Below are 26,884 nucleotides of genomic sequence, written 5' to 3' on the forward strand. Positions count from 1 at the left end.
TTTCTTGGACACATTTTTCTTTTCTGAGCTTGATGGTGCCAATGATGAGAACAGGGTAATCCTGGTGAGTACCTGCCAGGTTCCCGTTGGTGGTGCGCCCGTGAGGTGCCATCTCGCTCTCACACACTTTTTCCGTTTGCTTTGTGTTATAATTTGACACTAAGGTGTGTGTGGTTGTGTTGTCTCGCAACTGGACTGTTACTTTTAGGGAATGGGCGAATGTTTAAGGAGGCACATGTTCTGGATATACCGACTACCCCAATAATTGAAGGAAGGGGGGTAAGTTTGTAATGTTCATGCAACATATGGTATATCTAAAAAGGATGAATTTATAAGTGCCTACAAGGTCTAGGTCAATTGTGTATTAATTGCCTTATGAGTGGAGGGCGACCTATGACTAGCTTTACCCTCTAAGCTCCTGGTAGTTTCAATTCTCAGACCCAGGCACAGACCCACATAGGCACTCACCCACCCACTCACAGACATATGCAAGCCTTGACACACCCACTAACAGACCCAAGTGGGCACTCACAGACCCAATCACAGACCAACACAGATACTCACACACCCACTCACAGACACCCACTCACAGACCCACTCATATGCCCACTCACAGATCACCTCAGACACTCCCACACCCATTCACATCCACTCAGACACTCACACACCCACTCACAGTGATACCCAGACACTCACACACCCATTGACAGACCCACTCAAACACTTCTACACTCACTCACATACCCACTCAGCACACTCAGCACCCACTCGCAGAACCACTTAGACACTATCACACCCACTCACATACTCACACTCAGTCACTTATATACCTACTCTCAGACCCACTCAGGCACTCACATACCCACTCACAGACCCACTCACACACTCACTCACAGACTCATTCAGATGCTGTCACACCCAATCACAGACCCACTCACACACTTACACCCCCTCCCAGATCCACTCAGATACTCACACACTCATTCGCAGGCACTCAGACAGTTATACAGCCACTCACAGACCCATACACTCACACACCCACTTACAGACCCACTCAGACACTCAAACACCCACTCACCAACCCACTCACACGCTCATATAGCCACTCATACCCACTCAACGACACATTCAGCCACTCACACATCCATCCTCTAAGGTTACAAGTTACAGTTACAAAAATAAAATTAAAATAAACCTTAGGAAATAACATTAAAAAAACGTCGAAATTCACTAAAAAAACAAAGGTTACATGGATTTTATATTTAGAAAATAGATTTACATAAAAAAACGTAAAAATTCACTGAAAAAAACAAGGGTTACGGGGACTTTATAGTTAGGCTCAAATTGTACATGCACACAACCATAGACATTCAGCAGTTATACTTACCTGAGCTAACTAAAACTGATGCCCCCGCAATGCACTGCTTATGAGCTCACACATTACATCATTCATGACATGGTCAGTGACATTATTGATGATATCACTGATGACATCTCAAATGACATCATTGATGACATAACTGATGTCATACCAAAAATACATTTTAAATAAATATATTAAACAATTAAAAATACAGTGTACTACACTATATTTTACAAATATAGTCCTAAGCTGCTGTCAAAATATATAGAAACCGATAAATACATTTCTCTACCTGTTAACACTTTAATAAAGTGGCAACAGGTAGGGAACAACAACAAAACCTGCTATTTACCTACATCTAAGACCCTAACCAAGAACTCAGTGAAATGCAGAATACAGACAAAATTAGCTTAAAAGGACATGGCTGGCTTATACCTTTGTTAAAAACAGTATTAGCCACTCTGTGCTTCTCCACTATATGCCACTCTACTCTACACTACTCCACAATATGCCACTCCACTGAACACGACCCACTCTACCCTACTCCAGTGTATGCCATTCCACTGTATGCAAATCCTATATATGCCACTCCAATCTACACCACTCCACTATATTTTTTCCAATATGCGCCACTACACTGTACCTCACTCTACTGTACGCCGGTCCATTATACAACACTCCACTCTATGTTACTCCACTGTATGCCACTCCACTGTACACCACTCTACTCTACCTATTCCACTGTAAGCCACTGCACTGTACACAACTCCACTGTATGGTATTCCACTGTATGCTGCTCAACTGTACAACATACCAGTCTACGCTACTCCACTGTACGCCATTTCACTCTACACTATCCCACTGTACTCAACTCCACTATACAAAACTCCACTCTATGCAATTCCACTCTATGCCACTCCACTCTATGCCACTCAAATACAAACTATTCCACTGTACACAACTCCACTGTAAAACACTCCACTCTACACAATTCCACAACTGGGACATCCTCACATTCGAGCGCTGTCAGAGAGACTTCCACCTTCCAGACTCAGAACACTACCGCTACACACAAATGCGCCACTGGGTACGCCGCCCTGAAATCAGGAAAGCCGCCAATAGAGAGTTTACCCCTATTGAACAGTTTGCCAGATGGGCAGGAAACTCTAGAGGTTGCAACTCCTTTCTATATTCCTTGTTGCTAACCAGACTGCTTCCCCTGCAGACTCGCTGTTACAGCAGCTCAGAATTAAGCGCGAAAGGGAATACATTGGGGGATCAATCAGGAGTCGGGTGGACGCCGAGAAGGGATTGTGAGCATAATCTTGGGGAGGATGTCCCGGGAGCTAAATGGCGTAAGGTCGGGAGAGATGTTCCCAAGTTTTGACATTCAATAGGGATGAGGGTGGCACAGTATAAAGTGCTTTTTAATTGATATCTCTACCATACAAACTGAAAAAAATCTTCCCAAACACATCAACGCTCTGCTGGAGGGGTTCATTGATAGAATATCGACCCCTGAGTTATAAATATTGATGTAAAAAATATCGATATCCTATATTTATAATGGTAAGTACAAACATTTCGGGGGGAATATCGATGTTAAAAATATAGTTGTGCAAAATATAAATTTTAATATATTTATAAATAATAATATTAAATATATTAAATAGTAAAATTTACTTGAAAAAAAATTTGATTTAATATACATTTTACCAAATATGAATGAATGAATGAATTGTGTCTTATACCGCGCTAACTTAGCCCAATGAGCGTCAAGGCGCCTTGATGGAGCGAGATAGAAAACAAAATTTTGTTTAAACTCGCAAAGTCACATTTCCATAACATGAATAAAATTATTAATGATGTGTGATATGTCGTGCTAATACAACCTAGATTAAACTTTACACGTGGGGGGACTAACATGTGTGCTCATAAACGTGCATAAATGTTGCATCTTTTTGTTCGTGCAAAATAATAAAATAATTTATTGTTTTCGTTTTTGTCATTACTAACTGCTGCATATTTAAATTAAGCATGTGCTTGTTTTGCTTATTCTTGTCTGTGTGATGTCATTTCTACTATTCTAGGTGCATATGGGTCTCATAGAAAAACGGAGACTGGTAAATATAAACGCTGCTTTATTTGTTTGCAATGGCTAGGTAACATTTGATTAATCGGGTGGGTTAATTAATTAGTAAACCATGGGGTGGATACAGAATATACTTTATTTCTTACATTAATACTTTTCTTGTGTTTGTTTTATACTAGAATTCATAAGTTGCCTGCTTTGAGGCCTAACTATTTGAGCCGCACAAAAAGAGCTAATTCATATTTCTGCAGAAAGTCACGAGACGCCCATTCTGAATTAAAACGTTTATTGAAGATGCATTCACAAAGCAAAAACTGATGAGCTGACATCATTCTGTCGGACATGGCCAAGGTCGAAAGTGAACTTTTTGTCAGTCCTTAACTTGGCATCCGCGGAAGTTGCACTGTAAGACTATGGAAGCTGCGAGGATGACTTAAAACAAAGTTGCAATCGCAGGAAGCCTCTGGCTTCAAGTGGAAGAGACAATGGTCTTTGTAAGACATGATTTTGTGGAACTTTTTAAGAATCGGGTGACATGTCACTTGTCACTCTCAGCCAATGGGACGTCGAGTATTTCTGAAAATTTTCCTTTGCTAGTTTAGTTAGCGTAGAAAGGTATAAAAAGTCATGCCCTTAGGGTTGGGCTGGCTGCTGCTTTCTGACTTTCCGATGAGGGTGATGTGCTGCTGGACTTTGCGTGGAGCACGTAAGAATCCTCAAAGAACTTTACTTTAATTTCTGTCTATTTAGCTTAGTTAGGGAAATAGGTTTTAGAAATGCTAAACTTCATATAATTTCTTTAAATTGATTCAATTGCTTAAATTGTACTTTTCTTATTTCTTACCATTATGCTTGCTTTATTGCAAATAAATTTCATTCATAAAACTTACAACATATATACTATTATTTAGAAAATAAAATCTTACTTTTAACAAACAAGCTGGTCTTGGTTATTTAGAAGTATAGGTTACCATTAGCTAGATCACGTCGCCTATGGTGGTCATTTAAATGATTGGGTTTTATTCTAATGACAATATTCTTTCTGCAAATGTATAAAATGTTTATAGTTTGTAAATAATGTGTATATAGATTTATTTGACCACCTGATTCAGTAGGCCCAAAAATATATCAGGTTCATAAATGGGTCCATGTATAGTTTAGAATTTTGTTTATAGGTTATGAAATTGGGTAGCGTAGTTTATGATATATTTTCTATAGCCCGCTGGATCAATTATCTGGTAGCAGAAATTGATGGTTGCTAAGGGGTAACCAAGGTAACATGTTGGTTGCTAAGGATTGCGTCATGGTATGCAAATAGGATTAATGTTTTAACACTCGTTAAGTTCGTTTTTCGTGCCTATCTGTAAGCTATACCGGTATAGATTGTGTGGCGAGAAATTAGTCACGCAAGCCATCTGTTCGTTTGTAGTGATATCGCCGAGTATCACAAGAGGTATCGCCGTGTACCATAGTGTTGTCGCCGAGCAGCACAGTTTTAGGGCTAGGTCTGAATCTTGTATAGTGAGGATTTTCTAAGAAATCAAAGCAGCATGAGAATAGGGACAAAGCGCCTTCCATAAAACTCACTGTGATGAGAGTAATAGTTATATCCGAGCTTGAATGAAGGGTAAAATTTAACGTCGGTGCATGATTATCTATAAACAGGTTAGAGTCCTGTACGGGTACATGTTTCATATCTATAAACAGGTGAGAGCCCTGTACGGATAACGTCGTTATTTTGCTAACGGTGCATGATTTCTATAAACAGGTGAGAGTCCTGTACGGATTTCGTGTGTGTTTGAATTTAGGGAATTTTCCGTGTAAAAGTGCGAGTTTGAATTGTATTTTATGTTCAAGTGGAACTCTTAGAACTTTCACTTCGCGGTGGGTTCAGAGCAAAGCGAGTTCATAATTATACGTGTTAGAAGGGTGGGGTAAGGTTACTCTACTGACAATTGAATATTATCCTTAGTGTGAATAGCGCCGTCTATTCCGAAGTGTGGATACTTGAATGTGTGTAAACTATCCTAATTAGTGAAACGAACAGATGTTGTCTTTATAAGTCATTGTTAAGAATTAATTTACACTGAAAAGTGTTCTTAAAATGGCGCTGTGAAAAGATTTTGTGAAGGAGGGGTAAGCGCCAGGAGTGAGAAGCGAGAAACCGCAGCTGCTGTGTACGTCACAGAGCCGCGCTGGGATTGGGTGACCTACGTCACAAGCTGTATTCTGATTGGCTCCTGAGTCTCTGACGGCCTGTGAGCTGATTGGTCCTTAGGAAAATCTCCAAAATTATTGGTTGAGCAGGAAACTGACGTAGCTCAACTGCCATTGGCTTGTTGGTGTGTTTCGCGCACGGATTGGTTGTTTTGCGGAACATCCCGGAAATATTTTACGAACGATTTTGTGAATTAAATTTAACTTTTAAAAATGAGTTATCATTTTAAACATGTTGAGAAAAAGACAACATTATTTCAGAAATTTAAGAATTTATTTTCACCTGACAAGAAAATCGAAACGCGAGGTGGTAAACTACTTCATAAGTATAAAACACCTGCAGCGTACATGGAAGGTGAATACGGATATCATACTGTCTTATGGTTCGACAGTTGGAAACGTTATACTAAAAACGATGGTGTTTTGGCTTGGCCTGATGATGGTTCATTTAATGTAAGAGTTTTAAGAAACTTACGAGAGAAAATGAATGCTCTTGTTCCTAAACCGAGACCAACTCAATTTGAAGCTTTAGTTGAGTGGGAAGATGAGATGTATCAGTTACAAAGAGAAGCTAGTGGAATTAAAAGACCTTCTAAAAATCCATCATGGAAAAGAGAAACTCATGAAGATAGATTACGAATGTGGAGACAGGGAAACATGAGTGAAGGATTGTATTTAATTCATGAAATGGTAATGGGTTCTCCTACAGGAAAATCTATGGAAAGTGAATCTGAAGATGCAGTTATGGAAGAAATATATACAACTGCTAGAAATAAACAGCCTAATCAGCCTTTGAGACCTCCTAGATCATGGTCTACTCCGGTGGTTTCTACTGAAACTTCACCGAGTGCACCTCCAATTAGTGAAGCTCCTAAACTTTATCCAAATAATTGTGAAATCACTGAAACTCCTAGAAGACCAGAATTTGAGAATGCTCGAAATGAGGGTAGACATTTTTCAATGACTCCAAGAGCAAGGGAACCTCCAAAAGATTATACAAGAGAAACAAGAAATGTTGAGGATGATGATTATAATGAATACTTAAGGTCTAAAGAAGAATTAATCAAAAGAATGACAAAAGGCATGGAAGCTGTCACAGTTCCAGTAACAATAGGTCCTGTTCAGCCTGTATTTGATCAAAGAAATACAAACAAAACTGGATTATCTATTCCTTTAAATACAGAAATTCAAAAGCCTGCTGGAAAATTTTATTCAGACTTGACTGAATTAAACACTTCTAGATCGAGAATGCCTGATTTAACCTTTAATGAGGATTTATCTCCAAAAACACCAATGGGTGCTATGTCAGATGTAGGAAGTCCTGAAGTTAGGGTAACCACACCAAAGCTTGATGTGGCCAAATTAAAAGCAAATATTGAAGAATTAATAATTGGAACAATTGGCCCAGATAGTTTAAATTACTATCGGGATGATGAACTACTATTCATTTGCAAAAGTATTCAATGGAAAACGAAAAATAAATATGATCAATTAGAGGATCTAGCTGCAGAACTTGAAATCGATGTGAGTAAACAAAAGAATTTTGCAAAACATTACAGATTAGATTTCTCAGAAAGCGACATTGAGAGTTTGAACTCAATGGGAAGAATAGTTCACATTAAAGATTTAATTGTCTATATCAAAAAGCTAGGAGAACTGAACAAATGGAGAGTGAAATGGACTAAAAGGAAGGAAGATGAAAGATTAGAAAGAATGTCAAAACAATTTCCAATGAGAGAAGTTGCAGGTGGAGGATATGTTCATGTCCCATGGTCGAGACAGGACATTCTGTTATTTACAAATGATTTTCCAAAATTAAGAGAGAAACCTGTTGAGTGGTACAGACAAGTCGATAGATTTATCAAAGTGTCAAAAGTTCTGTGGATTGATTTGGATGGATTTTTTGACATTGTTGTTCCATCTGATCTTTGGACAGAATGTAAAATTTCTATTAGTTGGCCAAAAACAGAACCTGAGCGAATTAAAGAAACAGGTGCCCCAAATCCACTCGTAATGGATTTTTACGAGAAAGTAATTGTTTGGATGAAAAACAAAATTCCACCCAAAGAAGTTGATTGGGTTAAAATAGAGAGAACAGAGCAGGAAACAAAAGAATCAGTTCATTCTTTTTATGAAAGACTACTGTTAATCTTTAAACAATACAGTGGTTATGAAAAATTAGATGAGAAAGACATGAGTCATTTTATCTATAGATTTGTTTATGGACTAAAGCCTGAAATTGGAGAAATGATCAGAACTAGTATTGTCGGATGGCAAGCACTATCTATTGATGATATTCTGAGAAAAGCAAAATATTGTAGCGATGAATTAGAAGTAAAACAGAAGAAGCTGAAGGAGAAAGCCATGTGGGCACAGGTAAAAGTGGCTGAGCAACAGATTGCCAGCATGGGAAATAAGAACACTAATTTTGTTCAAACTGGAAATACGAACCAGATACAAGGAAAGTTTAAAGGTAATAATTTCCAAAAGAAATTTAGCCCAAAAATAGAAGAGCTGAAACAAAGATTACCTTGTTTTAATTGTGGCGAAATTGGACATTGGAGGGACGAGTGTCCTCATCCTCCTAGAAACTTAAAGAATCCCTTATTGAATCCACAGATGCAGAATGGTGTTAACGTGCAGCAACAGCTACAGATGCAACAGGGGTTAAATGAATTTAATATTCAGCGACAATTACAACAACAGCAACAACAACAGGTGAATAATCGTCAAGACCAGTTGCCACAACCACCTTTTCCGAATTGTGGGGGAGTTCAAAAATATAATCCAAACGTGGGATTTCAGGGATGTGAACAGGTAATAAAACCACAAAAACAGCAAAAGCAGCAAAGGGTTCAAATGCAAAATGCTTCACAACAATTTTTATTAACAGAAAGCCAAGACAGTGATTCTGATGATTATTGCTGACGGTGCCCGAGAGAGGAGGAAGAGTGTGTTGTTGGAGCCACTCTTGAGGTTGACCAGTCTGGTCCTTATGTAAACGGGAAAGTTAATGATGTAGACATCACTTTTCTAGTGGACACTGGTGCTACCCGTTCTACTGTTAGATCAGTGGAAATAGAAAACCTACCTCTCTCTGGGGATACCATCCAAGTTGTCGGAGTAAGTAATCAGCAAATTAAAACAGACTTAACTGATCCAGTACCAGTTGAAATTGGAAATTACAGAGACAAACACAGATTTGTGGTTTGTAATAGTAGTCCAGTAAATCTATTAGGTAGGGACATCCTATGTAAAATGAATTGCAGAATATATTGTTCTCCTGAAGGAGTTGAATTACAAACAATGGAGGAAGATGGTTTGTACAGAATGACAATGATGATGATGGAAGCAGAAGAAACAAAATTGTTTCCTGCATTTGAAGAAAAAGATTTACCTGAAGAGCTAAAAGAAACAGTGAAATCTGAAATATGGGATTTTACTGGGAATGAGATGGGTCTGATGAAAAACGTAGATCCTGTTAAAATTGCATTGAAGCAGGGAATAGAATTTCCAAACACTCCACAATATAAAATGAAAACAGAGACAATTGAAGGTATTACACCTGTAATTGAAAAATTAATCAAGCAAGGTGTATTGGAAGAAATGAAGAGTAGCTCTTGTAATTCACCAATTATGGGAGTTAAAAAGGCTAACGGAACATTTAGGATCGTACAAGATTTGAGAAAGGTTAATCAAATTGTTATTCCATGTTGTCCTGTGGTTCCAAATCCAGCAGTGATTCTATTTCAGATTCCATATGATGCTGAATGGTACACAGTCATTGACCTTTGCAATGCATTCTTTACTGTTCCTCTACACCCAGACAGTTATGAAATCTTTGCTTTCAGATTCCAAGGTAAGACCCTTGGATGGACAAGAATCCCTCAGGGCTATACAGAAAGTCCTTCAATCTTTAACGAACTGTTAAAAAGATCATTAGAAGATTTAGACTTACCAGGTAGGTCAACGTTGGTGCAGTATATTGATGATTTGTTAATAGCTGCAAAGACAAGAGAAAATTGTGTAACAGACACAATAATTCTGTTAAATCGCCTTGCAGAAGAAGGACACAAAGTGTCCCCAGCAAAACTACAATTTTGCAAACAGGAAGTGAAATATCTTGGTCACAGAATTGCAAAGGGAAAAAGACAAGTAACAATAGAGAGAATAAAAATGATTCAAGCAATGTTACCGCCAAGAACACAAAGACAGGTCAGAATGTTCCTGGGAATGGTAGGATACTGTCGACAATGGATAAGTGGATTTTCAGTAATTGCGAAACCACTACAAAGACTGACCAAATCAGATGTAAAAGATCCAATTATTCTCAATGATGTTGAGATGGAATCTTTTGAGAACCTGAAAAAGAGCTTATGCCAAGCTCCTGCTTTGGGTATGCCAAATTATGAGAAAGATTTTGAACTGTATTGCAGTGAGAGAGAAGGATGTGCATTATCTGTGTTAATTCAGAGACATGGAAATTTAAAGAAACCTATTGCATACTTCTCTGCAGTTCTTGATCCAATTGCAAAAGCATTACCAGGTTGTTTGAAAGCAGTTGCAGCTACAAGTATCAGTCTTGAACAAAGTGAAGGAATCATTATGGGATTTCCTGTCAAAGTTTTTGTGCCTCATTCAGTTGAAATATTACTGACAAGAGGTAAGACTCAACATTTAACAAGTAGCAGATTGACAAAGTATGAGAAAATCATACTGGGAGCAGATAATGTTTCGATTTCAAGATGTTTGAATCTGAATCCTTCTACATTACTGCCTGATTCTGAAATCGTTAATGACATTGAGACAGAACATGAATGTTTAGATGTCATGGAATTCTGCACAAAACCAAGAAAAGACATCAAAGACAGACCTTTGCCTGAATCGGATTTTGTCTACTTTGTAGATGGCTCATGCTTAAGATCCGAAGGTGGTGTCTTGAAAGCTTCATACTCAGTTTGTACAGTCGAAAACATTAAAGAAGCATCATGTCTTGAAGGAGTTCGTTCAGCACAAGTAGCTGAATTGATTGCTTTAATTCGTGCATGTGAAATATCAAAGGATATAAGAGTTACCATCATTACTGATAGTCAGTATGGGTACGGAGTTGTGCATGATTATGGACAACTCTGGTCACAGAGAGGATACATGACATCAACAGGGTCACCAATTAAAAATGCAGTTTTCATTAGAAGATTAATTGAAGCAATACAATTGCCAAAAGAAATTGCCATAGTCAAGTGTGCAGCGCACACTAGAGGAACTGATTATATTTCCAAAGGAAATGCCTTCGCAGATGAAACAGCAAAGTACTGCGCAAGGAAAAATTATTCTTACAATCGGAATAGAAGCACAGAAACTGATTCAAATTCATTAATGCTAACAACTATTGTAGAAACATGGAATGAGATTAGAGATTTACAAAACGAAGCAGATGATGAAGAAAAAGATCAGTGGTTAAGATCAGATTGTAGACAACGTGATGAAGATGGAGTGTGGGTTTACAAAGATGGGAGAGTAGTTTTACCAAATTGCATGATTTCTGACATGGCCAGATTATATCATGGTCCTGCACATTTAGGAAGAGATTCTATGGTCAGACTGTTTAAAGAAACATGGTTCAATACCAAATTTAGAACCATTGCAGAATCTTTTTGTCAAAGGTGTTTATCATGCCAACAAATGAATCCAAACAGAAAATCAGTGGTGGGGACAGGAATAATTGGTCGAGAAGGTGGTCCCTTCACCAGGTTACAAATAGATTTCATTGAAATGCCCTTACACAACTGTTTGAAATATGTACTTGTAATTGTATGCTTGTTCTCAAGGTGGGTAGAAGCTTTTCCTACAAGACATTGTGATTCAATTACAGTAGCAAAACTAATGCTCAGAGAAATCATCCCAAGGTACGGTTTTCCAGTCACTATTGAGAGTGATGGAGGAAGTCATTTTGATAACAAACTGTTGAAATTAATTTGCGAAGCTATGAGTATTGAGCAGAAAATACACTGTGCATACAGACCAGAGGCATCAGGTGTAGTTGAACAAATAAATGGAACTATCAAAAACAGAATTGGGAAAATGTGTCTAGAGACAGGAGTTAAGTGGACTGATGCTCTTCCACTTGTTTTGATGTCAATAAGAAGTACACCAGATAAAAAGACAGGTTTGAGTCCTCATGAAATTTTGATGGGAAGAGTTATGAGGCAAGCTTTTGTACCTGTAGGTAAACTGTTGAGCATAAATGACAGTGCAATTTTGGATTACTGTAAAAGGTTATCTGATATGGTAACTTCTGTGTCTAATCAGGTGGGAACTGAAGCACAATCAAATGACAAAGTTTTGACACATGATCTGAGACCTGGAGACTGGGTCAGAACGAAAGTACATCGGAGGAGGAATTGTCTATCTCCTAGATGGCAGAAACCTAGGCAGGTAATCTTGATCACTACTAATGCTGTAAAGTGCAGAGGATTGAAGCGCTGGATTCATCCAAGTCATACTATTCCAATACCAACTCCTGAGAGTTCTGATGTTGAAAGTGATACCACAGATGACTCTGATTCTGAAGCAGAAGACAGAACAGAAGGTGAAGTAATTCCAGATTCTGAAGATCGACAAGAAAGTCGACATCTGGAAACTGTGCCAGTGAATGGAAATCTGACAAGAAAAGACTTAGAAATAATTGAAATAGATTCTGAAGGTGAAGAGAATCTGCTAAAAGGAAAGATAACTGAGGATTCGGTTGTCTATGTTGAAGACAGAGAAGCTGAACCAAAAGAAGTTTCAGACCAGGAGAGTATCGAAAGGCAGAGAACAAGCTCTGAAGTAAGGAACAAAAATCCGAAATCTGGGAAGCTAGAGGTAATTGAGGAAGAGGAGGAGAACGAATTACCGAGTACCAGTGATGGAAGACAAAGTGAAGTTCCTGAAGGAGTAAAATTGCCGAATAGAGAAGTTCCTGAGTCAATTGAAATTTCAGACTACGAAACTGAGGAAAGTGACGTGGAAGGTGAAAGTGAAAACAGAAAGAAAAGGACTTGGAAATCAGAATCGAATAATTCTGAACCAAAGAAAAAGTACGTGAGAAAAGCAGACTACTGGCCTGGTGGAAGATTGAGAGTCAGATTGATTAAAAAGCCAATAGAACAAGTTGAAGAAATCAGTAGTCAAAAGAGTCCTGGAAAAGAGGTTGGAGTTGGAAGGAAAATAGAAGTGATATCAAGAAAAGGGAAGAGAATAATTAGACCAAACCAGAAATATAAGTCTCCTGAGTGGACTTACTTAGTAATTCCACCTGTTATTGACATATATGATAGTAGTGAAGAAGAAAACGAAATCCAAGAAATTAGTGACAATGATTGAAATACAAATTTATTAAATTGGCATAAGGCTGAAGAAATCCTGTTAGTTGACACAAGGTCGAAGAAAAACTGTCTAGTAGAAGAAAAACTTATGTATGACATAAGGTCGAAGAAATCTTGTTTAGGGTTATAAAAAGAAAAATATTTTAAAAGGGGGGTGTATATAAATTTTAAAATTTATTTTTATTTTTAATTTTATTTTTGAGGCTAAAACTAACCTAAAAATGCCTTACATCAAGGAGAGCACTTCAAAATGCTCTGTTTTTAAAAGATGCTGTAAGATGACTCTGGTGTGTCTGCTCATTTTAGTTCTGCTCTGGTTGGTACTAGCTGTGATTATACCTTTAGAAATGAATAGAGAATTACACAAAGTTAATTTAACAAGCAAAGCTCTGGTTAGCCAAACTAAACATAGTGCATCTGCAAAAGTAATTGATCATCAGCCTAACATTCATCAAGATAAATCAATAGGTGATTTTTCAAGCAATACATTCACAAAGCTTTTGAGTGAATATGTAAAGGTAATGGATGCAAAGGATTGTTATGTGTGCGTTAAGTTGCCCGCTTCTGTTTCTGAGGGAGTAACATATAATATGCTTCCTCTCACTTATGCTGTTACATGTAGTGTATTAACTAGTTTATTTTATCAAACTGGTCGTTTAGAATATTACTATTCAAATTATGATGAGATTTTTGCTAATGTTAAAATTGATAATGCTTTAAATAAGCATAAGAAAGCTAAACAATTGAGAGAATATTTCCTTGTTACTAACGAACTCACTTATGAGTATGCTTACAAGAATAATCTAACATGTAAATTAAGTGCTGAAGGGAAGAAATTTCTGAATATGGTTGAGGAGAGAAGAGCAATTTATAAGAGAAATGAATTAGTCAAGCAGACTAAGTCATCATTCTGGCAAAAAGAGGATGAGAAACTAAATGGCAAAATGCTTGAAAATATTGCAATTCACATAGACAAACCTGTTAGTGGAAAGCTTTGCATTAGAAGAGATAACACACTTTTTGATAATTATTTTGTAGGTGCAAGCAACTGTGAAGATACTTATCAGATTTTGGGAGGTTGGGGATTTAAAGGTGGAAAAGATCCTATCTTTCCTGGAATTTATTTTGTTTGTGGTGACAAAGCCTACTACAACCTTCCAGACCATTGGTATGGAACTTGTTATGTGGGAATTGTTTTTCCTAAAGTGTTTCATGTTGACAGAGATTCAGAAGGATTATTTAAAATTCATAATTATGTAAATAGAGCTAAAAGAGAAACTTTTACTGAAGTTCTGGGAGATATTTTCCAAGCTGTAATACCTTTTGTTGGTATAACCCTAAATGCAGGGAGAATCAGAAAATTGTCCACTATAGTTGATAGATTATCAACTGACACTGCTGATGGGTTTCAATTAGTGAATGTTGAAGTTATTGCAATTAGATCCATGGTAATTCAAGATCGTCTTGCTTTAGACATACTCCTAGCAAAAGAGGGAGGAGTCTGTGGCATTTTACATATCCAACATTGCTGTACATATATACCGGATGAAAGTAAAAATATTGAAATGTATATTAAGAATATTACACAAATGCATTCTGAAATAATTCCTTTAGAAGAAGAAGATTTTACTGGGAAACTTTCAAATAGGTTTCAAGCAATTAAAAACTGGTTTCATAATATCGGAAGTTCAATTCTTGGCAAGATTCTGGCACCTTTGATTATAATTATATTCATTTTTATTTTGACTAAAGTAGGTTGTCTGTTGCATAAAAGAAAGAAGCATTTAAGAGAAAAGAAGAGAATTTATAAACTCAGAAAAGAAGAGGAAAGGGAGATTGAGTTGCAGGAGTTACATAGAGAGCGTCATGTTAATTGCAAGGATTATGCTGAAACAGACTTTTAGGTTTACTAATACAATGAATTTGAATCGATTTCTTATAAAATAAATTTACCAAAATTTTGAGTGCTGGTGTGGTGATTTGTTAATCACCAGATGAGGGAGTTGATGGAGCGAGATAGAAAACAAAATTTTGTTTAAACTCGCAAAGTCACATTTCCATAACATGAATAAAATTATTAATGATGTGTGATATGTCGTGCTAATACAACCTAGATTAAACTTTACACGTGGGGGGACTAACATGTGTGCTCATAAACGTGCATAAATGTTGCATCTTTTTGTTCGTGCAAAATAATAAAATAATTTATTGTTTTCGTTTTTGTCATTACTAACTGCTGCATATTTAAATTAAGCATGTGCTTGTTTTGCTTATTCTTGTCTGTGTGATGTCATTTCTACTATTCTAGGTGCATATGGGTCTCATAGAAAAACGGAGACTGGTAAATATAAACGCTGCTTTATTTGTTTGCAATGGCTAGGTAACATTTGATTAATCGGGTGGGTTAATTAATTAGTAAACCATGGGGTGGATACAGAATATACTTTATTTCTTACATTAATACTTTTCTTGTGTTTGTTTTATACTAGAATTCATAAGTTGCCTGCTTTGAGGCCTAACTATTTGAGCCGCACAAAAAGAGCTAATTCATATTTCTGCAGAAAGTCACGAGACGCCCATTCTGAATTAAAACGTTTATTGAAGATGCATTCACAAAGCAAAAACTGATGAGCTGACATCATTCTGTCGGACATGGCCAAGGTCGAAAGTGAACTTTTTGTCAGTCCTTAACTTGGCATCCGCGGAAGTTGCACTGTAAGACTATGGAAGCTGCGAGGATGACTTAAAACAAAGTTGCAATCGCAGGAAGCCTCTGGCTTCAAGTGGAAGAGACAATGGTCTTTGTAAGACATGATTTTGTGGAACTTTTTAAGAATCGGGTGACATGTCACTTGTCACTCTCAGCCAATGGGACGTCGAGTATTTCTGAAAATTTTCCTTTGCTAGTTTAGTTAGCGTAGAAAGGTATAAAAAGTCATGCCCTTAGGGTTGGGCTGGCTGCTGCTTTCTGACTTTCCGATGAGGGTGATGTGCTGCTGGACTTTGCGTGGAGCACGTAAGAATCCTCAAAGAACTTTACTTTAATTTCTGTCTATTTAGCTTAGTTAGGGAAATAGGTTTTAGAAATGCTAAACTTCATATAATTTCTTTAAATTGATTCAATTGCTTAAATTGTACTTTTCTTATTTCTTACCATTATGCTTGCTTTATTGCAAATAAATTTCATTCATAAAACTTACAACATATATACTATTATTTAGAAAATAAAATCTTACTTTTAACAAACAAGCTGGTCTTGGTTATTTAGAAGTATAGGTTACCATTAGCTAGATCACGTCGCCTATGGTGGTCATTTAAATGATTGGGTTTTATTCTAATGACAATATTCTTTCTGCAAATGTATAAAATGTTTATAGTTTGTAAATAATGTGTATATAGATTTATTTGACCACCTGATTCAGTAGGCCCAAAAATATATCAGGTTCATAAATGGGTCCATGTATAGTTTAGAATTTTGTTTATAGGTTATGAAATTGGGTAGCGTAGTTTATGATATATTTTCTATAGCCCGCTGGATCAGCCTACATCAAATAAAGGAAAAAGCCAGTTCAGACAGCAGTATCTCATTGGTAGGCTCTGATGAAGTACCAAGTTTTAAGGGCCTTTTTAAACAGGTCCATGGAGGGAAGGGTTTTGATCTCCACCGGAAGGGAGTTCCAAAGCTGGGGAGCGGCAACAGAAAAAGCTCTCGCTCCCCATCTGGTCAGCCTAGCGCGGGGCACTACCAATTGGTGTAGCCCGGCCGATCGTAGGCATCTCGAGGGTACATAGCGGGTAAGCAGGGTACCAAGTGCGTCCGCAGGGCCAGCCACAAGTGCTCTATATGTAAGACATAGGAGCTTAAAGGAGATTCTAAACTGGACGGGGAGCCAGTGAAGATTTCTCCTAGCAGAGGTGGCAGATGATGCTATAGGAAGGGCCAGGACGAAGCGCGCTGCGGCGTTCTGTACAGTTTGCAGTCGATGGATAAGGCCCTTGTTGGACTCCACATAGAGAGAGTTACAATAATCAAGCCTGGAGCCAACAAGAGCAATCGCAGACTGTTTGCGCGCCTGGAGGGAGAGGTAGTGGAGAATTCTTTTTAAGATCTTGATGACACCCCAGCAAGTGACCACTGTCCTATTCACTTGGAGCGTCATGGAGAGTGAAGTGTCAAAGATGACGCCGAGTTTTCTGGCCGATTGGGAGGGAGTGGGGCAGGTGCCAAGAGATGAAGGCCACCACTCGCTCGACCACACGTGTTCGTCTTTACCGAAGACCAAGACCTCTGTCTTGTCGCCATTCAGCTTTAGGGAGTTAAGGATCATCCACTCCGCCACACGCTGCATGCATGACCTAAAGCTGAATGCGGATGTACTGACAGAGTGGGCCAGGGACACCATGATCTGGGTGTCGTCGGCGTAAGACACCACCTCCATCCCCTGCGATCTTACTAGTCTAGCAAGGGGGGCCACGTAGATGTTAAATAGGGTCGGGCTCAGGGCCGAACCCTGTGGCACCCCACATTGCAATGACTTGGCAGGGGAGAGGAAATCTCCAAGCATGACTCTCTGTTCTCTGTCATGGAGAAAGGAGTTAAGAAGACTCAGGGCCGGTCCAGTGACCCCTGCCTCCCTAAGCCGAGATGTTAAAATGGCGGGAGAAAGGGTATCGAACACAGCCGTGAGGTCTAATAGGACCAGCACTGTGGTTTGGCCAAGGTCAACTTTGCGGCGAATATTATCCACCACAACAGTGAGAGCGGATTCGGTGCTGTGATGTTTTCTGAATCCGTGCTGCCAGCTATCAAGATACTCACTAGACTCAAGGAAGGTGGAAAGATGTGTATTGAGGTGCCCTTCTAACATCTTTGCCGGGGCTGAGAGTAAAGAGATCGGCCTAAAATTTTTAAGGAGGCCCGGGTCCAGGGACGGTTTTTTAAGGAGAGGCTTCACTATAGCCTTCTTCCACACCGGCGGAAATACACCCTGGACCATAGCCCAGTTCATGATTTCAAGCAGAGGCGGAAGGATGCTGTTTCTGCACTCCTTTAACTTTTTTAGCGGTACAGGATCCATTGGGGAAGAGGATTTGGTCCTGTCTAGCAGGAGATTAAGTCCTTCCAGTGATAGTGCTGGAAATTGGGTGAAGGATTCGGAGGGGCCTTCGACCAAAGTATCAAGGTTGGCTATAGTAAGAGGAACATCATCGTCCAGGAAGTGGCGTTGAGCTTCTAAAGAAGTGTAGATATCTGCGATTTTACTATAAAAGAAATCCGAGATGTTATTGCAAAGATCTTGTGAGCTCACCACTGGATCTGGAAGTTGGAGAGAGCACAGCGAATCAGCAATTTTGAAGAGTTCTCTAGATGAGGTTAGAGAACTTGTAAGATTGGAGAAATACTCCTGCTTTTCCTTGATCACTCTCTGTTTGTATTCCCGCAAAGCGGACTTGTGTTCCTCCCGGTCCTTCATATTCCAAGATTTCCTCCAGCGTCTCTCCTTACTCCTACAGCTCTGCCTCAGAAGTCTCAGATGTTCAGAGAACCAGGGAGCAGTGGGCTTCTGTCTCGCCACATAGCGGAGAGAGGCGGGGGCAAGCTTCTCAACTGCAGTAATGATGGAGTCCGCGAGTTCTTGAGCTGCCTCACCAGCCTCTCTTGAGGTGGAGAGCTCTATGGCCCGAACGTAAGGGGCAAGAGCTTCGTCGGTGATGTTTCTATAATTTCTCCTGAGAGCATATGTGGTGGCAACCTGGTTAGCCGTGGCCGAGGCAGGGAGAGCAAGTTCTAGCGGCACTGCAAGATGGTCTGACCAGACCAGCGGCAAAGGGGGGCCAGTAGATAATCTTGAGTCACTGGAAAATACCCCGTCCAGAATATGGCCAGCCTTGTGTGTTGGGCTGTTCACCATCTGAACGAGGTCACAAGCTTCAAGTGACTCAGTTAGTGTACAGGTGTCCTTTGAACCAACTTCATCAAGGTGGAAATTGAAATCGCCCAAAATAGAGAGACGAGATTTTCCAAAATAGGGTTCAAGGATTCTAAGTAGATCTACACAAAAACTAGCTCTAGGACCAGGTGGTCTGTATATAAGTATCCCGGTGAATATGACAGATGGGGCACACAGAATGCAGAAGTATAATGCTTCAAAACGGTCTTGGGGCATCGATAGGGGTTTCATGGTGCAAGAAAGGGAGGATTTATAGAGGATGGCAAGTCCTCCACCTCTACGGAGCAATCTGTCCTGCCTGTGGAGAGAATAGCCATCAGGAATGGCCAGAAGTAAGTCATGACCGGAGGAGTCCGAGGCCCAGGTTTCCGTCACAAAGACCCAGTCTGGCTGTCTCTCTTCAACGAACTCGTGGAAGGCAACATTATTTTTAATGAGCGAGCGCGCATTTATTAAGAAACCCGTTCTGGGAGGGATGGTAAGACGTTTTCCAAGGCGCCAATAGGGTCTTATAGGAGCGGGAGCATTATCAAATGTAATAAAAAAATGTAAACATACGTATATAACATGTAATATATATATATTTACTTTAAAACCTACATTAAATTTATTTTATAATTTTATAAATATAGAAAAAAATTACAAATAAATATACATATATACATACACCAATAACATAAAATCGTATTAAAAAAAAATATTATATTATAAATTAAAACATTAAACTATTTAAAAGTCTTTAAACTCAAATTTTCCACTCCAGTGAGTGCAACAGTAGGGAAAGTATTAGATAGCCAATGGGTAAAAATTACTATTCCCACTCCAGTTACTGCAACAGTAGGGAAAGTGTTGGATAGCAGAGGAATAAAAATGACATTTCCACTCCAGTTACTGCAACAGTAGGTGAAAGTGTTGGATAGCAGAGGAATCAAAATGACTGTTCCCACTCCAGTGAGTGCAACAGTAGGGAAAGTGTTTGAGAGCATATGTATATGAAATATATATATATATATATATATATATATATATATATATATATATATATATATATATATATATATATATATATATATATATATATATTCCAAAACAACACCAATAGCAACGCTCTCAGAAAAATCAGAACATCACGCTAAAGTCAAAGTCCAAGGGTGTTTATTGCACCTACAACATGTTTCGGCTTAGACAAGCCTTGATCACGTAAGTGAACTTGTGTGCACAATGTGTAAATAAAGTTTAGAGCTGGTCAATGACATCTAGGTAGGACACCCAATTCCCAGCGAAAATGGCCGCCATCTTAGAGTGGTGAAAATACTCACAAGTGCTGTAAAGGTGCAAATTAACACAATAATAAAAAAAAAAATACAATACAATACGTGTTTTGGATAACTGATCGAAATACAATAAAAGTATCTACAGGTTGTGCAAAACTCATTGCAATTTCTGTTCAATACATCACCATAACGTAGAATTACCCCTAGAATTACCTACACATGCAGTTCACCAGCGATCAGTGTCTCCATGAATCAACAGTATTGTATATATTTAAGATCATACAGTGGAAAATTCGTATCAGTAACAGGTAAAGTACCTTAGTAACGAAAAAGACAGTTCAAAGAAAATCATATATAAAAAATATACATGTTAAATGGTGAAAGGGAGACAGTAGGAATACACCAAATTTACAAAATCCCTTTGTAACTAGATACGAATCCGCCTTGATATAAAAACATATTTCTTGGTTTTCAGCCAATTTCTTTGGAAATGTATACTTTAAAATTCAGAATTTGTCTCCAGTACTGTTACATATTCTCAAGGATCACTTTGACGAGCTATTTTCCTTCGCACTGATTCACTTTTTGGTGCATTTACATCCACCACCTATTTCAATGTCCACTAACTGCTAGTGATTATGGGCCAGATGTATCAAGCAAATTCGCATTCGCAAAGGCCGGAATTCGCAGAATTTCGGCCTTTGCGAATGTGGATTTGCTAAATGGAATGTATGAAGCAAAATCTGGTGCAAAATAAGGAATCGCAAAATTTGCGATTCCTTATTTTGCAATTGCATTTAAGGAATCTCAAATTTTGCGATTCCTTAAATGCAATGTATGTAGCAAAAAAAAATTGCAAAATGCCCTTAAGGAATCGCAAATTACCACCAACTTCTAATTGATGGTAAGTTGTGAATTCCTTGAAAAATGCAAATTTTTGCATTTTTCAAAGTGCCATGTGATGCACATACATGCCCTTAGGGCATGTATGTGCGCCACATGTGCACCCATGCATATTTCAGGGATGCAACAGGGTGTCCTTTGGACACCCCTGCACCCTTGAAATTATTCTCAATTTGCGATTAGCAAATTGCGAATCGCAAATTGAGAATAACTTCCAATTCATTCCTATGGGCCTCCTGGCCCATCGAAATGAATGGGAAATTATTCCTTAATTGTCATTAGCAATTTGCTAATCGCAATTAAGGAATTTTAAGAAATCGCTAAAAAATAGCGAATTTCTACATACATCCCAATTTGCAATTCCCAAATAACGATTTCTAAAAAATCGCTATTTGGGAATTGCAAATGATGGTGATGATACATCTGCCCCTATGTGTTATCCCCTTGACTTGGGCAATTGGGATAACTAGATTCAAAGACACTCTACGAGTTTGATTCAACTATAAATACTGAACTTTTATAAAAAACAAAATTGATCCAGGATGTTTTCGCTGCATTAAATAATGTGTGCAAACGATTTACAGACAAATATCCAACATGATAATTAAACATCCCCTTATCTTTGCATACTATTCAAAATGTTATCTATATCAACTGATGAACATTACACACATTTACCTCCTGAACTTAGGAACCGTTTTCCACTTCGGACAACAGGATACTTATCAGCAAGTCTTTTATCAGGCCAAACTAGAGTATCTGCTGCGAATACCACTTTGTTGTTAGCTTCATGGAACTTCTTTAGCAGCTCTTCTGGACCACCAGCAAATATAACACCATAGCTGTGAAATACAAGCAAATATTTTTGAACCACAGGCATATTTGATATTTGTTTTCTTAAGCTATTCAAGACATAGGGATGCTTAAAGGTAAGTGCATTCTTTGCATTTCAGAGTTGGTGTACATCATGTCTGGTACTCTTGTGTTTAAGGGAACGTTAGGACTTAGCACTTGACAGCTGACAAAGAGTCCAGCCTATCTCGAGACTAATCTTCCCTAAAAAAATAAATTTCTCTTTGTGAAAAGGTCATTTTAGGTGGAAATTATTCTCCAACTTACACACTCATTGGCAAAGTCAACAGGTCTCACTCATAGGAGGTCTTATATTTGTCAATGTTTTGGCCATGTTGTACAGCAGCACAGCTGCTGGGCAGCATGCCTAAAATGTTTTTTTTAAGTTCTCTGATGTGATCTGTGCTGACCATGTCATAGCACTTTTCTTTCTTTATTGTTAGAGGGAGGATGGGTGAGGGAGAACACAGAGAGCGGGGGGGCTGTATGAAAAACGTGCTATGACTCGGCCAGCAGTGCCCGCGTTACAGCACTATTTGTTTTGTTATGGTGGGGGGCAACACGGACAACAAAGGGAGGGCAGATGTGTGGGAGGGGCAAGCAACACGAGGGAAAGCAACAATGGAAACAGGGTGGTTGGGGCAAGCAAGATGAGCAACAATGAAAGGAGGAAGGGGCGGGTGTAGGCAAGCAACACAAACAATACTGGAGGGACCGAGTGCAGGTGGGGCAAGAAGACAGACAGCTGAGTGGGGAAAAGTTCACGAGGGAGCAGCTGAAAAAGGCGCACTCTAGCAGAATGCTTAAACACAAGGAAAAAATAGTGCCTACAAAATGAACAATTTAAGGATACAAGAATTGTAACCATGATTCTGGATAGGGACAAACAAAGAAAGAGGTAGGATGCCTATAGCAGCTGACCAATTAGAAGCAAGCAAATGAGAGTGACAATGGAAAGCAAAGGGAGGTCTCTAAGCCCACAAAAAGAATACAAAGGGCCAGATGTACGACCATTTTTTACGGACGCAAAAAGGAAATTGGCCCATTTGCAACTGCAAAATTGGTCTGCCCCACGGACAACCCCTATTTTACGAGTCTGTAACCTATTACTGATTCACAAATAGGGTTTTCAAAGGGCATCCCTTCCTAATAATGACTCGCAGTTCAATGTATGATTGTTTTGGGACCGCAAAACACTTGCAGTTGACCACCTACTTCAGGAAGGTAGTAAGCCATTCGCAAACGATCCCCTTTGTGAATGGATGCGAAAATATTTTCTATGAGCAGGCAGTGGTCCCAAGGACCACTGTCTACTCTTAAAAAATGAAACAGAAACGTTTCATTTTTCTTTTTTAAATGCATCCCATTTTCCTTTGAGAAAAACGGGCTACATTTTAAAAAAACTGCTTTATTTAAAAAGCAGTCACAGACATGGTGGTCTGCTGACCCCAGAAGGCCAACATCCCTGGTAGTGCTAGCCATTCCCAAAGGGGTCGCAAATTGCACCTGCCTCATGAATATTAACGACGCATGCAATTTGTGACCCCATTAGGAACCACAAACAATGTCTGAGACACTGTTGTAAATGAAATTTGGCAAGCCGCAAAACAACGCAATTTGCGACTCGCAAATGGTAATGGTCGTGCATCTGGCCCAAAAGGTCCCTAAGGCACAGCGCACGTGCTGCCTAGGGCAAACCTAAACAAGTAAACAAATGTACACAAAGACCACCAGAAATGTTACTACGGTCAGCAGTCTAGAACGTCCCTACTGTGCATACTCATTAGGGGTTCCATTTGTGATCAACTATTCTGAACTGGGATATATTGCAAATGTTTTGAATTTGCATAGCAATTTTATCAGCAATCAGTTACAATTATTTCTCCCATAATTACTTTCCTTGTTAGGCTAATACTGCATCATGAATTAGATGAAGATGCCAATTGAAATTTGGGAACATTAAGAATCAATCTTCCTGCCGCATTTTGGACAAGCTGCAGTTTGGATATGATGATCTTAATAATATCCGGTATAGCGCATTGCAACAATGCAACCTGGATGTAATCAATGCCAAAGTCACTTGCTCACGCACCAGGAAGGAAATAAATGGAAACAGTTTCATTAGAGTCTTTATAACCTAAACAGGTTGAAACCGCCCGGTTAACCTGAATATCAAAGGATAGATTGTTGTCAACCACAACTTGAAGGCTTTTTGTGGAATCTGCAGGGGTGGGTAATTTGCCCAGCATATCTGGCCACCACAAATGGTTCCATATGGATGGTGGGCTACCAAAGATCAAGCCCTCAGTCTGGTCTCCGTTAAATTTAAGGTAGTTTTTTACCATTCATATTCCCACTCCTTGCATACAGTTATTAAAAATGGTAGCCGTTGCCTCTGTGACAGGCATGATTATTTGTATGTTGTCAGCAAAGGACAAAGCCTGAAGGCCAAAAGACCTTATACGTTTCACCAGTGGGGAGACATATAATTGAAATAATATATGGCTCAGGGAGGAACCCTGAGGAACCCCACATAGGTAGGGGTAATGAACCTGACCGAAACTCATCCACAATAACTGTCTGTGACCTGCCATTCAGAAAGGTTGCTAAGAGCTTCAGTGCTAAACCTGTGACCCCCATTTCATTCAGCTAAGAAACTAGCAGGGTAAAAGAGATTGTGTCAAAAGCTGTGGATAGATCCAAATGGAGCAGTGCCGCAGCCTGCCCTGTACCCATCATGGAATGGATATTATTGACCTCTGATACCAATGCAGTCTCAGTCCCATGGTTACTCCTGTATCCGAACTAAGAGACATCCAGTAATTGATGTTCTTTCAGATGAGTCCTCAGCTGGACATTCAGGTGTTTCTCCAAAGTTTTGGTGGGTACAGATAGCAAGGAAAGTTTTTTAGATGGGATGGTCCAGATTGGGCTTTTTGAGAAAACTTTTTTCCATCTTTGGGGAAGCCGCCAGAAGTAATAGCCTTTTTCAGAATTGCTGTAAGATGGGGAGCGGTACCATTAGCTTCCAGCTGCATAACTTTGGGCGTGCAAGGTTCAAGTGGGGAATCTGATTTCATGATGAGGTGATACAAATCCATCGGTTCGTAGGTAAGAGGAGTAGAACTTCACCCTGACAAGGATTGTGGTTTCTGCTTGAGTAGGGTTTCACCCCCCTCAACCAGTAACACAATTTCCTGCCGAAGGTTAATAGACCATATAGCAAAAGGCGTCACGTTTGTGTCACAGTACACTATATTTGTACTGGCATGCTATGCAGTACAAGGTGTATACCTAAGGTGATAGGGTGCCATTGCTCTTTATTGCCGGAAATTCAGTCATAAGCGCATTTGAGGCCTGAAATAAAATGCATCTATGAAGTTCCTGAGCATCTTCACGCCTGAACATCTGCTCTTGAAGTCACCCCATGTAAATACTGTCCGGCTCCTTGCAGATGTATGCAGGGGTGAGATAACTTTCAGCTTTCCTATGTCATGTAATGGCTTGGATAATGAGCAGCAAGGCTAGTACTAGAAATCTAGCTGTGAGCTTGGTTTACTTTGCACACTAAAATGTTTCCAGGGGGCATGCCTTCCTTGTCTCTAAGGTGGTACACCCTGTGGCCCTCGTGAAATGATTACTAATCACAGTCCAATAAGGAGATAAGGACGGGCAGCACCAGAACATATGCAGCATGTTGGCTTCCATAGAATCACAGCGCAGATAGCCTGCATTGACATCAGTGGAAACTCATTAATCTTAGCTGGGGAGAAGTATGCCCTATGAAGGATATTGAATTGTATACATTTAAACTTGCCATTTCTAGACACTCTGGAGGGGTAGACCAAAAAACTCTTCCATTCCTTGTTATTAAATGATCTGTCTATTTTGGCACCCTATTTATCTCTGAGGGCTGTAAAAGAGATATGTGTATGTTCCTCCAGGGCCTTAGCCAACCACCTAATAAGCCGACGACGGTGTCCCATAGTGTGAAGACATTTTACAATACCATGATTTTGCAGTTGTCTGAAATTATATTCTAGTTATATATTCTAATAAGTGCGAAGGGAGTGAGATAGGGCATTAAATGCTAGAAATTGACCCTTGTGAATAATAAATTGCTCCATTAGTTCTTCGAAGGGCAAAAGCTGTCCCTCGTGGAAAAGGGCACCGAGTTTTTGGATGCCTGCAGCATTCCAGTGTTTTAAGTGTAGGGGCAACTGGAAATTCTTGGTTTTTTAGGAGGCCTAGCAGGGGGTAGCTGGCATTTAAGATATAGTTTGCAAAGTTATGAGTAAGGTTGTTTTAAATGAATGAGGTGCTGTTTACAGCTATTGGGAGTGTGGGAAGGGTGTTCATCCTGCTGGAAAACAGTTGCAATATGTCCATCAGTTACCAAGGACACTCTGTCAAGGCTGTATCATTTAGTTGGCTATCGGATAAATAGTGGCATATCCATTGCAATTGGGCTGCAAGATAATAATGCTCACAATTCAGAGATCCTAGCCTCCCTTTATCTCTAGGAAATATAAGCTTTACTAGTGACACACCGCATCAGTCACAGTGCCAGATAAGTTCTCCCATTAGGACATCTAGTGTATGAAAACCTTTGCTAGTTGGTATAGTGGGAGGTTTGCAAAATAATACAGTAAACAGGGGAGAACAGTCATTTTGGAAAGGGCAATACCCCTAATCACAGAGATAGGCAGTGTTCCCGAAAAGGCCACCTGAATACAAAGCGTTGTCATTGCTTTAGTAATGTCAACATCAAAGAGATCTTGGTCACAATGATAAATTCTGTACACCAAATATTTAAATGTTCCTTTCTTCCATCTCAATATTCTTCCACTGATATTCAGGTTAAT

At 39.2% G+C, this 26,884-nt stretch overlaps 1 protein-coding gene across 2 annotated transcripts in view; it reads right to left on the reverse strand.

The window, feature by feature from the left end:
- The window catches only part of PLOD2 (procollagen-lysine,2-oxoglutarate 5-dioxygenase 2), a 477,372-nt gene that overhangs the window by 184,596 nt on the left and 265,892 nt on the right, over positions 1-26,884 (reverse strand). For both annotated transcript variants that reach the window (XM_078666442.1, XM_078666441.1), the window contains exon 4: positions 21,846-22,009. In XM_078666442.1, the coding sequence (XP_078522568.1) occupies positions 21,846-22,009 (164 nt within the window). The remainder of the gene's footprint in view (positions 1-21,845; positions 22,010-26,884) is intronic.

The sequence above is a fragment of the Lissotriton helveticus genome, chromosome 11, assembly GCF_964261635.1.
Source record: "Lissotriton helveticus chromosome 11, aLisHel1.1, whole genome shotgun sequence".
Classification (NCBI taxonomy): Eukaryota; Metazoa; Chordata; class Amphibia; order Caudata; family Salamandridae; genus Lissotriton; species Lissotriton helveticus.